This window comes from Barbus barbus, assembly GCF_936440315.1.
Source record: "Barbus barbus genome assembly, chromosome: 32".
NCBI classification, from domain to species: Eukaryota; Metazoa; Chordata; class Actinopteri; order Cypriniformes; family Cyprinidae; genus Barbus; species Barbus barbus.
In genome coordinates this window covers 20200880-20217162 of record NC_136760.1, presented here as the reverse complement: position 1 = coordinate 20217162, position 16283 = coordinate 20200880, and the positions used below count along the sequence as shown (strand labels likewise).

Below are 16283 nucleotides of genomic sequence, written 5' to 3'. Positions count from 1 at the left end.
TCCAATGGCGTGTGGGCGGCAGCGTGTCTCAAGCTCAACAGCTGGACACGGTTATGATGGTTATTAATAACTCTATTCCCTCTTTTAATCTGGCCTATCTGTCACATGCGCTGTGACTGCTCCATCTAATCTGAGTATCCTTCAATCTGTCCCCACTCTGATTGGAAATTAATGAAGGCGAGAGACGTGTGTTTAAGTGTCTCGGTCTTTCTCGTTCTGTGCGAACGCAGATGTAGCCAGTTCCTCTGTTCCTTGAGCGTCACGCTGACTCTTTGAGAGCTGCACCTGTGTAGTGTAATCCAGTCATGAGTGCGTTGTTTACTCACAATTGTTTGGTGCATTTGAAAGCGTAGCTTTGATCCATGCAAAGATTTTTCATTTCCCTTTTTTTTTTACTCTCTTTCTCTTCAGACTGCTAATGTGGTTTCTACTTATAGTGGAGAGGGTTTTTGCTGGAAGAAGGGAGGGTGGGATTTTTGTTTTTTTTCATTGTTTTTCTTTTTTCTTTTAACCCTTGGGATGTGAATATGACAGTGACCACAGACAGGCTTGTCAGATGCCATGTATGGGATGTTTATCTAAGTGTGAGCGTGTAAATGGGTGTACGTCTGTGACAGATGAAATGTGTTTGTAAGCGAGCAGCTGAATATTGCATGTGCTGGTCGGGCTCGGTCTGATGCAGCATGCTGGGATATGCAAAATATTATAAGATATATAAAATATAAATATACTATATATATTTTTAATTATATTATTTTCTGGCTTCTTTCTGATTTATGGAGTGATAACAGTATAAGTACATGACACATCTCTAGTATGTGAGCAAAATAAAAAATATAATTTTGAACTTGGAAATCAGTGCATATTTAATTAAAGAATGTCTCATTTGCATATTTAAACATAACTTTTCAGATTTTTTAGTTTTGACTTTATGAATTTAGAAATTTATTCAACAAATATATTTCCTTTATATTTTATGTGCGCGTCTTATATAATAAAAATAAATTAACTTATAAAAAAAAAAAAAAATCCACCTTAAGCAAACACCCACAATTCAGCAAAATTTTTTACAAAAAGGTCTTTTGTCTTAGTTTTGCGATCTATTACAACTCACACAGAAGTCACTTTTAAACCAAGCAGCTTTCTTGTGTTAAACACAGTAAATCCGTTTGACCAACTTAAACCTGTTACAAAAACTGCATGAGGAAATCTATCAACCTCTCATGAAATTCCCAATTGCGTGAATTCCTATTGAAGCAACTAGATTTTACCTGCAACATTTTGCCAAAGAGCAGCAAATATAACCGCACCTTAACATGGCCTTTTTATCCTCTTACAGAGCAAGTGGGACAGGAGATCCTCGCCAACCTGCACAGTGACCGTGAGAAGATCCAGAGATCCCGCGATCGGGTGAGTTTACACCCACAAACACACTCCTTAGACGGTCCTCAGGAGGCAACACACATATGGTTTTCTCACTAAGCAATTACACAGGGCTACTTGACTTGACCAGATCTGGGGTCTTTGGGATGACACAAAGGGCCCTAGATCAGACACTTGACAAGAGAACAGGAGCGCGCTCAAGTGCAGGCAGTTAACACCAGCCCGCACCCCTCACGCATTAGGATAGCGGGCCTGCTGGAGTGATTGATTGAATGTACAGAACACAAACAACAATGTTTGACACAGAGCAGAGCACCAATAAGAAGCTTTTGTAGTTGTCCCATCTCATGCGGTGAGATCACACATGATGTAAGACTGTCTAAATGGGCATAGCTGGACAACAAAAGCACCTCTGGACAGAACAAGTATTTGTTCTCTATTCTTCCGGCTGCTATAACTCTGCAAGTTTTTCTGCTACATGTGTGACTGTGCTGGACAGACGTCACGAAAGGGATTGTAGATTACAGACTGGTGTAGACTAGATTCCACAAGATACTTTTCATGAAATATATATTTACAGTGGACTCAAAAATATATTTACACAGTCAAACCGCATTTAAGAATTTATGTATTTAGAATTAATGTATTAAGAAAGTTACCTTTTCTAAATACACTTTTCTGTGCTGTTTCTAGCTATTTTTTACGTTTTTTTTTTTTAACTGGGGTAAAGGTAACTTCTAGTATCTAGTTATGTAGGTATCGGTACCCTAGAAGAACTGTATTTCTATATTTTTTTCATAATTTATTACCTAACAGCCTTTTTGTGACTTTTTTTCTTGTCTGCTTGTGCAGTTTTATTAATATAGTAAATGCCATTTTTATATTTTGTATCTTATTCAATGGCATTTATGTATTTTAGGTATATATATATATATATATATGTATATGTATATATATATATATGTATATATATATATATATATATATATATATATGTATATATATATATACTGTATATATACTGTGTATGTATATATATATATATATATATATATATATACTGTATATATACACACACACACACACACACGCACGTGGTCAGAATTGTTGGTACCCTTGGTAAATATAATCAAAGAAGGCTGTGAAAATAAATATGCAATAAATAATCCTTTTGATCTTTTATTTTAAAAAAATACAAGAATCTAAGCTTTCATTGGAGAATAAGAATTTAAAATGGGGGGAAATATTATGAAATGTTTTTTCTCAAATACATGTTGGACACAATTACTGGTACCCCTAGAAATTCTTATAAGTAAAATATCTCCCATATTCCCATTCATATTCACAATTTTGAGCACACCAGCATGATTATGAACATGAAATTATCCAGCTATGGCTTCCTGTTTCACAGAAATATAAATAGGAGGGAAAACAATGGCCAAATTCCAAATTAATCACCCATCACAATGAGAAAAACCAAATAATATATTTCAGATAATAGCAAAAGATAATTGAGCTTCACAAATTAGAAAGTGGCTTTAAGAAAAGAGCTAGAGCAGTGAAAATTCCCATTTCCACCATCAGGGCAATAATTAAGAATTTCCAATCAACAAAAATGTCACGAAACTCCCTGGAAGAGGACGCGTGTCTATATCGTCGTAATGCACGCATGGTGAGAAGGAGAGTTTGAGTGGCCAAAGACTCTTCAAGGATCACAGCTGGAGAATTGCAGAAAAAGTTTGAGTTTCGGGGTCAGAAAACCTTTAAAAAAACTATCAAACAGCACCTACATCGCCACATGTTGTTTGAGAGGGCTTCAAGAAAAAAATCAATAAAAGAAAATGCTTTCACCAAAAAACAATCTCCAGCATATTCAGTTGTCAGACACGACTGGAACTTCAATTTGGACTGGCTTCTATGGTCAGATGCAGTGCCGATCCTAGAATTCGAGGGGCCATACGCAGAACTGTGTTGGTGGAGAGGGGGGGTTGAGGGGAGGATGAGGGTTGGTCTCTTGAGTTATGAATGAATGAAATGCCTTCCATGTTCACTCTATATCGAATCGTGCTCACGAAAAGCACTTGAGAAACAGTGTCTCTTCCGTGGCTCGGTGCGTTTTACACACACATATATACACATATACACATACACACACACACACACACACACACACACACACACACACACATACATACATACATACACATACTGTATGTAATTTAAAAAAATTGTATCAGAAAAATCTTTTTTTACCCAGCCGAATCAATAACCTTCAGGGCAATATAGACATAAGTATGCCACGCTAAGATTGAAAGGTGTTGATATAGGGGACTGCTTGTGAGCTTTTTTGAGTGCAGGTATCAGATGTCTTGCTCTCTACATCCTCATCCCTGTTTTACCCCCCCCCCCCTCCTTACTTCAACCTTTATTTGTTACTTTATCCTCTGCATGTGTAATCGTTTTTACCTTTCCATATCTCAGTCTGTCCCACCTATTTTGTTTGTCCCTGTCGTGTCCGCTGTCATAGTCTTACCTCTCTCTCTCTTTCTCTCTCACCCTCTCTTTCTTTCTAGAAGGCAGGTATAGAGAGCTCAGTCAGGGGCCTCTCTGATGGCTTCTTATGAAGGATGCTTAAAGATCACAACATGGCAGTTGGGCAGGCAGCTCATTTCAAAGGAAATAAAACATTTCCTTTCAAAGGTCTGCTGTCTATGGAGAATAGATCTCCTTCCCTGGAGCCCCAACTGGCCCTCACACTTTAAAGACATTTTGCCAGGCAGGAGAAATGGAGAGGAGAAAAGAAAGCATGATAAGAAGACATTAGATGGAAAGAGCAATAAACTGCTTTTTGAGCGAAGGAAACGGCAGATGAAAGAGTTTTTGGAGTGTCTCTTAACAATCAGTTCACTCAGGCTCTTTCAAACAGACGCACACAAACACAAAGAGAGACGTAGTGCCTTGCAAGGACCACTATTACTGTTGCTCATCCTCAGTGTATATGAGCAAGCCTCTAACTTTGACAAATAACTTATCCTGCATGTCTTGAGTAAATAGTGCTGTCATGATTCCAAATGTTCAGGGTAGTGTTTTTTGAATGACGTTAAAATGAGTGGAAAATCCAATGGACTTAAGTATGTTTTTAATTCGTAATTTGGTTTCTTTTGGTTCTGAAATGGGGACTAAATTGTTACTGCGATGCATTTTGTCCTGCAAAAGTCACTGCTGCCTTATTGGGCAGTATGCTTTTTTTTGGTATTTCTGAATGTCTAGATGGTTGGATGTCCAAGTTGGATGTTTTTTGCATGATACACATTAAAAGAAGCGGGAAAAAATTAGAGATCGACCGATATATCGATTTACCGAATGGAAGCTTTTTTCCATACTCGGATATCGGGTTTGTAATATCGGATTCACCGATAAACACCGCCATCTTGTAGACGTTTTGAGAATTGCGCGCAGGATCGCAATTGCAGCGCATCTGAGGGGAGACGAGACAACAATGGCGTGCAGGTACTTGATTTGCTGAAGTTAGTAAACTATTTAATATTACAGTCATTAATGCACAAATTAGATGTATTACATAAATGCCTGATATATAGTTTATGCAACTTGGCTCTAAGAAATATGATAAATAAGATACTCTGTCAAGCCCTGTCCCTATAAAGATATAACTTTGCCTGAAATAACACAGCCATGAATTAGCACATGTTGGAAATAAAAGCATTGAATTTAATTCTCTCTGTGGTCTATTAGTCTCGTGAAGTCGGAGTCACGTAGATAATCCGTCAAGTCCTCTCCAAATAAAGAAGTAACTTTGCATTAATTAAATAATACAGCCATGAATGATTGCATGTTGGAAAGAAAAGCATTGAATGTAATTCTCTCTCTGTTGTCTATATGCTCATCATTAGTCTCGTGAAGCCGCTTTCATATTGCAGTTCACTCAGCGGTTGATGCTCAAGAAATGCTCAGCTCAGCCACCGCATGTAACTTTTAACAAGATTCACTTTTTTGAAGCACCCTAAATTGTATTAACACTTACTATATAACCATTATTTCGTTTATAAACATCTAAATTAATACAACTCTATGGGAATTCTCTGCAATCGATCGCAGTTTGAGTAGCCTATAACCGCGCTGTCAGCAGCATAATTTAGAGCATGCCAGTTGAGAAATGCAATAAAATACAATGCTTGTTATATTACAATATTCCAGAGAATATTATTCCGTGAATGAACATTATCCAGTGAATTATTCTTCACTCTTTAGCCTATTAAACAGCTTATAAACCTACTAAAACTGTAGTTAAAAATGAAGTTGATATGACCCCTGTCCTTTATTTATTTTCTCCATTTGAAAACATTAGACATTCTACGTTTATTTTGCTTACTGCTAATATTAGTGTTGCTGCTAAAGCTTTTTATAAATAAAATGTTTTTTATTTTTGTAATACGAAGATTAAATGTAACATGACAGGGCTCTAGACTGCGACCAAAATGGTAATTTTTTGCGAGTTAAAATTTGACGTGGTCGCATTTGTACGAGTGCCTGGTCTGCCCTGCTCCAAAGCGTCTGCTTCATACAGCGCGCGCTGCCAGCCGCAGCACATTATAGCAGGAGTCAGATTTCACTGATCACGTGAAGAGAGGTGCTTTCAGCACGAGCGCTTCGTGGGTAGAGCCTGGTTTATACTCGCCACGTCAGCACGAGCGCAAAGGTGCACGTCGTGGACGGAGCGCAACGGAGGATTTTGTTTTCAAACTAAAGTAAAAGACCGCTTCTTAAACCAGAGAAGGTGAACATGGTGGTATTCTTGTAGAAAAAACATACAAGTCCTGTCAGCGACAGCCAGTTTAGTTTTACTTTTCTTTTTGTTTTCGTTTTGAGAAGCTTGTTATCTTTGCTGTTTACCTCATGTTATGCTATGGAGGCTTTCCTTAATTAAAAAAAAAAAAAAATTAATATTTATTTGCTTCCTCAGAGTTTGCTAAACATTCTGTAATATACTCGGTATATAGTACAGCATGTGATGTGTCCTATGCCATGCCTCGTCTTATTCGTTTTTGTTAATAAATGTTATATAAGCTAGTTTGTCATTGTCAACGTCTGTTTTATTGTTGTTGTGCTTTTTAATTAAGAATAACAATGAATCCATCTTTTGTTTTAGTCTTAAAAAGTTAAAGGTGTATAGATATAAGCAAAACAGACAATTATCTTTTCTTGTAAAATGTGACACCAAGATCGCGAATTTGAAAGTGAAAGCGCACGAAAAAAGGAATTCCTGTTCACAAAATTCAAATCACAAATAATACCGATGAAAAAGAACGAGTTGAATGTTGAACACTTTCGTTACCATATAACTATAAACTATGATAAAAGTTCATCAGCATGCATTGATTAATCAAATGTTCAAATGTGCAAAAACAAATTGCAACCAAATTATGTGCTCCTGCGACCAACTGAGAAAGTTGAGATCAGTGGGAAGAATGAGTCTAGAGCCCTGCATGAAAGACTGCTAATTCTCAAAACATTTTTTGTTAAGATGACTGAAAGGAGGAAAAACCAAAGTGAACTATGGACTTACTTCACACAGTCATTTATTTACTTTATAACAGTAAATAAATATCGGCTCGGGCACATAAACATGCAAATAATTGGTATAGGTATCGGTTATAAAAAATCAATATCGGTCGATCACTAGAAAAAAATCCCACATACTTTAGCTACTTTAGTTTCTAACTGAGACTAAATTGTTTCAGTGTTGCATTTGATTCATAATGTAACATTTCAAAAAGAACCAAAATTAGGTCAAAGCAGCATTTCTGTCAACATGCCAAGATGGTTAGAAATCCAATTCTGATGTTTTTGGCATTATTCAATTTTCGTTTAAATTAAAAATCACATAAATTTTTGGTCGTTTTCAGTTTTCATAGTCATAGACTTTTCTTTGATCTCCCTGGCTGGGTTAGCTTTGACAAGGCAATGTTTCAAAACAGACCGAAATATGTAAATTAAATAAAATAAAATAATTTGTCAGAATATTTCTGCATCACTTTTTCCTGTTATATAAATATCAATTTGAGAACAAAAGATCAGTGTCCAAACTTCATAAAGTCAAAAAACTTTGGCTTGTAATATCTTTTTTAAATGGGTAATATTCTTGTTTCGGGTTATGCTATGATTGTTGTTCATTGTAGTTTTCTTTACTTAGGTTTAGACCTGCGTGACTCTAGCTCTTTTCACTCTATTCAGTGAAATTCAGGCATTGAACCGAGCTACTTGGAATCATCTTACCAAGACCCTTTACTAGCCTGTAATTGGACTCTGTTCTAGATCTGCTGTACTGGTAATCTCTTTTGTTGTGGCTCTTGTTTTGGGTTCCTAATTCACATAGAGCTCCGCCATGTGTTTTCGTGTTGGCACAACTCTGACCTGAGAGAGAAAGCGAGAGGGATTTTGGGAAAAGCAGAGGGAGCTCTCATGGGACAGATCCATCGCTGAGAGAGACATCAGGCAGATCTTGGGCTGTTGGTGGTGCCAGAACCCAAACCCGCCTAAAACCACATCTGTCCCTGAGCCTGCCCACTAACACACACACACACACACAAATACACACACACACACATGCACATGGACATGTCCCTGCTGACTGTGAGGACAGAGAAGGAGGCTTTCTCATGGAGGCCAGCCAGAATCGCGTATCTGACGGCTGCCAGAGCTCTGGCTTCAATTCCATAGCAATGTCAGCATTCCTAAACACACAACACACACACATACACATTTACACACACATCTCCAGATGGATAGCTTTTACTTATGTGTCCCCCTACGTGAGACATATATTGAATGTAAAACATGCACTACCAGTCAAAAGTTTTTGAATAATTCAATTTAAGTATTAAAAAGTCTCTTATGCTTACCAAGGCTGCATTTATTTGACCAAAAATACAGTAAAAACAGTAATATTGTGAAAAATTATTACAGTTTATAATATTACATTTATTAAAAATAGATGTTTGAATTGGTTTTAAAAATGTAATTTATTCTTGTGATGGCAAAGCTGAAACTTCAGCAGCCATTAATCCAGTTCTCAGTGTCTCTGACTGAAGTCTGTAGACATTCTAAGCCTATTTTTATAGAACAAATTTTATATGACCTCTAACGTGGAGATTCTGTCTTCTCTTTTTCTCCACAGCTGAGAGAGACGGACGCTAACTTGGGCAAGAGCTCTCGGATCCTGACCGGCATGCTGAGAAGGTAAGAGGAAGGTAGGGACCGTTCCTGCTACCTCTCTGTGGATGTGTTTGACAGCGGCCCCATACCCATCCACTGCATGAACTCACAAAAGTATACACTTATTGTTATGATTATTATGGAGGAAAATGTGTGGAATTCTGGTTTTAAACTATAGGGTTCCTTTAAGAAACACTCATTGGCCTTTCTAATGCTTTACACTGAGTTGTGCACTCTTTAATATCTATTTAAAAGTATTACTTAATTTTATTTATAGTTTATTAATAAGCATATTTTACACTTTTTTTTATTTTTATAAAGGTTTTTAAATTCACTATATTATTTATTTTTAATTTAATTTTTTTAAATGATGATCCTTCAAAACTATGTAATATATAATATAATATAATATATATAATAAATATAATATATTATATATAAAACATTACCATTCAAAGGGTTGGGGTCTGTAGGATTTTTTTTTTTTTTTGCACAAGAAAGCTTTATTTGATTAAACATACAGTAAAAATGGCAATATTGTGAAATGTTATTACAATATGCAAAATTATTTATTTTAAAATGTAATGTATTCAAAGCAAAGCAAATTTTTAATAGATCTTTTGTAACATTGTACAAATTGTTACCGATACTTTTAATTTATACGTCTTTGCTGAATAAAAGTGTATATTTATTTTTACTCAAATCTTACACATTTGAATGTTAGTGTATGTATATATGTTACTTATAGTGTGTGTATACTATTTGGGGTTTTTTTCACATCAATATTTATCAGTATAATTTAATAAATCACGCATATTCGTATTCAGAGTTCTGGCATCTGCAGGCACAGATTTCATGTGGGCCTAGTCATCATGCATTTGTTTTTGTTTTTCAACACTCTTCTGCCCTAAAGTAGATCTAGTGTCCCTCCCACTATTCTGTCTCTATGTAGTATCGGCTTTAAACAGCAGAACTCATCATTCATATCAGCAGGCTGATGAGATATTGGCTTTTTTCCCTGTATGGTAGATGTGAGATAACTGAAGAAATGCACAGCCTCTCTCTCTCTTGATTCCACTTACTGCTGTTTTCTCCACCAGCCTCATATCTCTCTCCTTCACACACAAGCACAATTCAGTTTAACGTCTGTCACATCTCCGTTTTATAAAGTGCCTTTGCGCCCTTTCCTGAACCATGACGACAAGGTTTTGTTTCTTTTTTTCTTTTTTTGATTAAGAGTAATATGTAAATGACACCAGCTAAATTTAAAACCCCGGGGCCAGGAAGGAAGTGCCAATTGAAATAGATGCTTCAGTGGTCGTAGACAATCAGGACGTGTGAGGCGAGCGAGAGGGACAGGAGGAGACACACACAGAGAGAGAGCAAGATGCCGAGGACACAGACTGTAACCAATATTTCTGCATATGTCTCCATTTTGTCAAGTCTCATTAGAGGGGCCACGGCCGCCGGGTGTCACAGAAGCTATCCAGAAATCATTCATCATCCTCCTTTCCTTCCTTCCTCCCTCTGTCTCTCCCTTATTCCATCCCGCCCCGCTGCTAAGTAAATAACACACACTTATTTCAATATTATCATATTAATGTTAAAGTTCAGCTGTCACCTAATGGGAAGACTAAATCAGACGTAGCATTTAAGCAATGTAGTGCTGCAGTGAGGCCGCCTCAAATCAGGATTTATGAGCTTTTCCACGCGCGCCGTCTCCCTTCAGCCCACTGCCTTTCTGCATGAAGGCCCACCGCACCCCCCGTTCTTCCTGTCTGCCTAGTAAAGGCCTTCTCTCTCTCTTTCTCTAGATCTCTTTTCCTAACTTGTTTTTGCCTTTCTATTTGAAAAAGTGCAAATAAAGCTTTCCTACATACATATTAAATCTGTGTTGCATCCATTTGCAACAGAAAAGTAGCAAAGATAACAAATAGATGTTGGTTTACATTTTTTTTTTTTTTTTTTTGTGATTTTTGTGTTTCATAAAATTTCCTGGCTTTTATTTAAATGCATGCTTGCTTAATCTTTGGACATTTGATTAATAGCTTAATATTACTATTACTACACCGCATATTACTCATTTTGTTTTTAGCCCCTAACCAGTGTTATATTATGCTGTTAATAGTGTTTTATTAATATTTTAAAAATGTATTTGAAGTTTAGTTTATTTTTATTAGTTGTTTTCTATTTGCATTTATTTATTTTCTATTTCTGTTTAGCTTTAATGTGTTTATTTCAGTCTTAGCTTTAGAAATTTTAGATTTTTTCTCATCTAGTATAAATATTTTTTCAGCTTTTGTTTATTGTTAATCATTTTGAATAATTATTAGATTTATTTTTAGTTAACAAGAACAACACTGCCCCTAACCCTAAGTATTACATTTGGCTGTGTATCTTGTCCTGTGGCAAGATACCTCAAATAATGAGGATTGTTGAAAGATGTAATATTAATTTTCTTAGTGATCATACCTCAGACTTTTACTTGGCTGATGATAAAACAACAAAAGAATCCCAAAGAGTTACACTGAAAGAATATCATAGAGACTTCCGGGGGCAGCCTTTAAACTTGGGCCAGTGAGTATCCCCCTAGCAACCATCCTGAACCTTAGCAACCACTTAGCAATCACCCTAAAATCATGTTGGAGTTATGTAAGATCATATCTCCTTTAATTTTTTTATAGGTACTTAATTTGGTGCCTGATTGGAAATCACTTGGAAAATCACTTTACATTGTATATATTCTTGATTGTGAAAATAATTACATATTATAATGACATAATTTACATATTTTCATTTAGATTAATTGAAAACAGAAGCTAATATGATCATATTAAACATTTCCATTTCTTTGTTTTTAGTTATCCATCAGTTAGCAAGTTGCATAACACTAACTGTTTAAGAGAAACTTTTTATAAAATAATAATAATAATAATCTTTATTTTCATTAAGGACAAGTGAACACAGTAATGTGCTACATTTTTTTTATTAAGCATTGAGGAAGAGGGATAAAAAATTTACAGCGACAAGTTTTGAACAAGCATCACTCATTTTCTTGAGAAAATGTTAGAATCTGCTTTTTAAAAATCTGCATTGTCTTTTCTCGGGGTCAAAGGGCTTTTGGCTTTGTATTTTTCTCAAATGGCTGTACAGTATGATTTAATTCTTTGCTTGTGCTGGGTACAGATGTGAGGGTAATTCAAATGAAAGCGAGGTGAACTTGACTCCCCGCGGCGCTATGTAACCTGATTATCTGTGTTGGCCTTTATACGCTCACTCACTTACTCCAGGTTGTGTTTGTCATGGTGAGGTTCACAGGCTCTCAGCTGTGATTTGAAGACCGAGCATTAGCCCGCTGCGATAAATATTGTTGTAAGATGGAGACAGAGAGACCCGCGCCGCACCAGATGTTTACCCTAAGTGGAGAGCACTGTGTGGGTGAGGATGACTCCAAATATGTGTACTCTGTGATACTTCCGCTCCGAGGACACTACGTGCATTTTGAGCACAGCTCCTGTTTTCATCCCCAACTTTACAGAGTTCAAACTAATCTGTTTATAATACACTGGTATCAAATAAGAGATGTGTATCCCAAAAGGTTTTTAACAGTGGGATTTAACAGTGACACATCTCTGATAGTCTGGTAATTCAGCCCTTAATCAAAGTAAACTCACATCATGACTCTCCCGGTCCTCTCGTTCTCTCTGTCCCTGAGCAGACTACTGAGCTGGGCCGTCTCGTGCTCCAGCTCGCTCTAAATTATTAATGGCCAGCTTCAGAAACTCCTGAGGGTTTTAATTATATTGTCATGGCCATAGTCATCTCATTAACTTTTAATAGCGATGCCTGCTTAAAGAAATCATAATATTATTAAAGAATAATCATACCAATTAAAACATTTGCCTTGATGACGGATTGTTTAATACACAAGTTACTGGACTCAATCGAGCCTTCAAAGCAGCCTTGGAGGAGGGCTGAAGCAGCGTGAGCAATGTGACCTTGCACTAGAAGTTCTTAGACATACAAACTTGCAGTTCGAAGTAGTTTGGTAGATTTGTTTCGCAAAAGAGTTAGATGTATTAACAAGGCTTGAAACTGAAAACAGGTCCTTTCTAGTGCTGACTGTTACTGCACTGGGTCCATGCCTATATTGTTGTTTTAAAGTTATAGTTCACCCAAAAAAGAACTTTCTGTCATTATTTACTCACCCTTATTTTTTTACAAAGCTGTATGACTTTCTTCTGATATATTGAAAATACAATAAAATTCAAAAGGGTTCCATTGTTTGTTGTTTGGACACCAACATTCTTTAAAATATCCAATTTTGCGATCCACAGAAGAAAGACAATCATACAGGTTTGAAATGACATAAGGCTAACTCATTTTTGACCCTGTAAACACAGCCTAATGTGAATAAACAAGAGTGGCCCTTTACATCGGGCAATAAATGCACGCAAAATGCAAATCAGACAATATTAAATCACAAAAAAAATCAAGTAATCACTGACATATTACATTAAAAGTTGTTAACTCAAATATTTCCAACTTTAATCAAATTTTAAAAGCACTGACAGGTCATTTAAAATGCTTTCCATGATTTCATGCATTTCATTTCCCAAAGTTTTATGGCGTGCGCACACCAAAAGCTCATTTAATTATTTGTGTGAGTAGATTACATACAAAGTCAATGGAAAGACGCGAATAGAGAATTTGTGCCGGGCGACACAATGGTCGCCTCAATAGTGTCTTCCGTGCAAGGTGAAAAATTTCAACTTGAGCAGAAAATTCGTACAACATTATTATGCAAACCTATCAGTAAAGAGCTTACTGGCACTTTTGATTTGACACATCCGGTTGTACTAGAAAATGGATTTTTATTGTTTTTATATTTTTATTCATTTGACTAAGGTGAAAAACATTCCGCAAGTAATCTAGAGCGAGTAATGCGATGCAAATATTTGCTTCGCTTTTGATGTGAACACACCATTAAATCACTAGTTTTGGGAGAGAAATGAGACAAAAATGAGATTTCCATGTATAATCCAGTGAACTCATTTGTTGAATAATCAGATATTGTTGAATAAATTGAAACAACAAATTACAAGAGCTCAGTATCTTCTGTCCGTCTGCAATGCATCTTGGGTGTGTTTAAACCTGGGTTTTAATGTTTTTAGGTGTAATCGGGATAGTTCACCCAAAAATTTACAATTATGCCACCATTTACTCGCCTTCCCTTAATTTCCTACCACTATGACTTACTTTGTTCTATGGGACGTAAGAAGATATTTTACAGAATGTTGATAAGCCCATAACCCCCACACACACACACAAAAAACTGAGAAATTTCTCAACACATCTTCTTCTATGTTCAGCGGATATAAAGTTTTATAGGTTTGAGATGATATTAGGGTGAGTAAATGATGACAGCTCTTTAAAATGCAGGTTAAGGCCAGGTGTAAAGAGGTCCATTGTTTTGTTTTATCATATTTTTGTGCAGACTTGGTGTGAAAGGGCCTTTACCCTCAACATGGCCGTGATGGTGTCCTTATGGCTTCAGAACTAGAGTATGGTGAAAGGCCTCCTGCTGATGTTGACGGAGAGCGAGAGAGCAAGAGAGAAGGAAGGGTAGTGATGGGATCAGTGCCCAGCACAGAGCTCCTGCTCAGCCTTCCCGGCCTTCCACGGAGACCAGGGGCCTGATACCGCATGCAGGTGGTCGAGTCAGTCGCCAGGCAGATCAAAAAGTCAAACCCCTGGGTGGACCTCCCTTTGAAATGGGAATGGGGCAGACATATCAGACAGAAAACATAACCAAGCCCCGCACCGCAGAACAGCTCCATATTCATGGCCCAGCTTAGAGGATCCAGGCCTCGATCTTCTGAAGAAGCCCACAGTACAGCTGGACACTGATTAAGACATCAGGTCCTCTGCGTCTCTGGGTGCGAATACGCACACTTACCTCGGGTATTGTGCGTTAATGCACAAACAACAGGAGCGCCTTACACCCCCCCCCCCCCCTTTATGAAATATTCATATTCATAAAGCATTACGTGTGAAGCAGAGTAGCTCTGACTTTGTACATCCCGAACAGCTGTAACACTTCTCTGTCACTAAGCGCTCTGATCCCAGCAGCGATTAGATCAGTAGACGTGGTATTGTGAGAGGTGAGCCACACTGTCACCTCTCTCTCTTCCTTGATTTTCCTCTCCATCTCCCTTTGTTTCGATGTTCCGAGAGTCGTCATCGGCGCGGCATGATAGCAGACGAGAAAGAAGGGAGGGGGGGCGACGAGAGAGCGAAAAAAAAAAACAACGACTGTGGCTGTATTCTGGTGTTTGCCAGTCCCATTAAACAGACATTTGCAAACAATGTCAAGAGGGAGGAGATCAAAGCGCAAACCCTAGAAAAGCGGGAGCTCTGATGTCCTGAAGATCTCCAAATTTAGACTTCCACCGTATTGGCTCCCAGTTCCTCTCCCAGCTTGGAATATTAATGACGTGCTATGTAGGTCATATAATTAATGTGATTCAGGAGCACCAGTGGGCTGTTGAGGGATGCAAATAGAAAGAGTCTTGGGGGCCCTCTTGAAGTCTTGTTATGAAGTTGAACAAAAAGATTTGATATTATTTTTAATTGGAGCTGAAAGATATAACAAATTATAGTTCAGTGTGTGTTTTCCCACTTCTCGCTTGCCTTTTATTCTTTTATTTATTTGGCTTCTCCCTCGTTCTGCAAAGCAAGGGGAAAAGCCTCGTTAAGATGCTGGAGCCAAGGGAGCAGGGTGGAGAAGTGACGGGGGCACGGCTCTCTTTCTCCCACACATTCACTCCCATCCTTGCAAACAAACTCCTACACGCAGTTCGCCGTATAGTTTTGCGCAAGTATGAAATTCTTTGACATCAAGGTCTGCTGTCAAACTCTTAATGAACGGCTGATATAGGCTGAAGGAAGAACAAAGCTTGTTGAAAAGTAAAGTCGTAATTTTACTCTAAATTTACCAATTGTACGGGTGATGTGTGTATGCCTCTCCAAACTAACCTTTATAAGAAGTACTGGTATTCTTTCTCTACTTTAAGAGACGTTCACATCAAGGACGATAACTATAATAACTATGAAGTTTCAATAGTAATTCTAATTATGAGAATAGGACATCCAGATCACATCTATACTGATAATGACATTATTATAATGACAGTGTGTTTCTTTGTTGAAACAGATTTGGAAAAGTGGCATCATTTACTCAAAAATGGATCCTCTGCAGTGAATGGGTGCCATGAGAATGAGAGTCCAAACAGCTGATAAAAACATCACGGTAATCCAGAAGTAATAAACATGACTCCATGTCTTGTGAAGTGAAAACTGCGTGTTTGTAAAGAAGCAAATTCATATTTCCCCACGTTAAACTGTAATGTCTGGTTACTGTTTTCGATTAGAAACGACACTTGATTTGTGTTGCATATTTCTGTCCTGATTCAAAATTTTACACTGGAGAAAGCATAAATGGATAGGGGAATCACTCAAATTTTCACTTCACAAGATGTTAATTGATGGAGTCGTATGGATTACTTGTGGATCATGATGGTTTTTATCAGCTGTTTGAACTCTCATTCTGACGGCACCCATTCACTGCAGAAGATCCATTGGTGAGCATTGCTAAATTTCTTCAA

At 37.3% G+C, this 16283-nt stretch overlaps 1 protein-coding gene across 6 annotated transcripts in view; it reads left to right on the top strand.

Moving 5' to 3' along the window:
- The window catches only part of LOC306852664 (vesicle transport through interaction with t-SNAREs homolog 1A-like), a 139840-nt gene that overhangs the window by 78222 nt on the left and 45335 nt on the right, over window positions 1–16283 (top strand). For 4 of the 6 annotated variants that reach the window (XM_079389673.1, XM_079389672.1, XM_079389676.1 and 1 more), the window contains 2 exons: window positions 1340–1410; window positions 8579–8640. In XM_079389673.1, the coding sequence (XP_079245799.1) occupies window positions 1340–1410; window positions 8579–8640 (133 nt within the window). Of the gene's footprint in view, window positions 1–1339; window positions 1411–8578; window positions 8652–16283 lie in introns of all 6 variants that reach the window. The other 2 variants (XM_079389677.1, XM_079389675.1) reach the window with 1 other exon arrangement.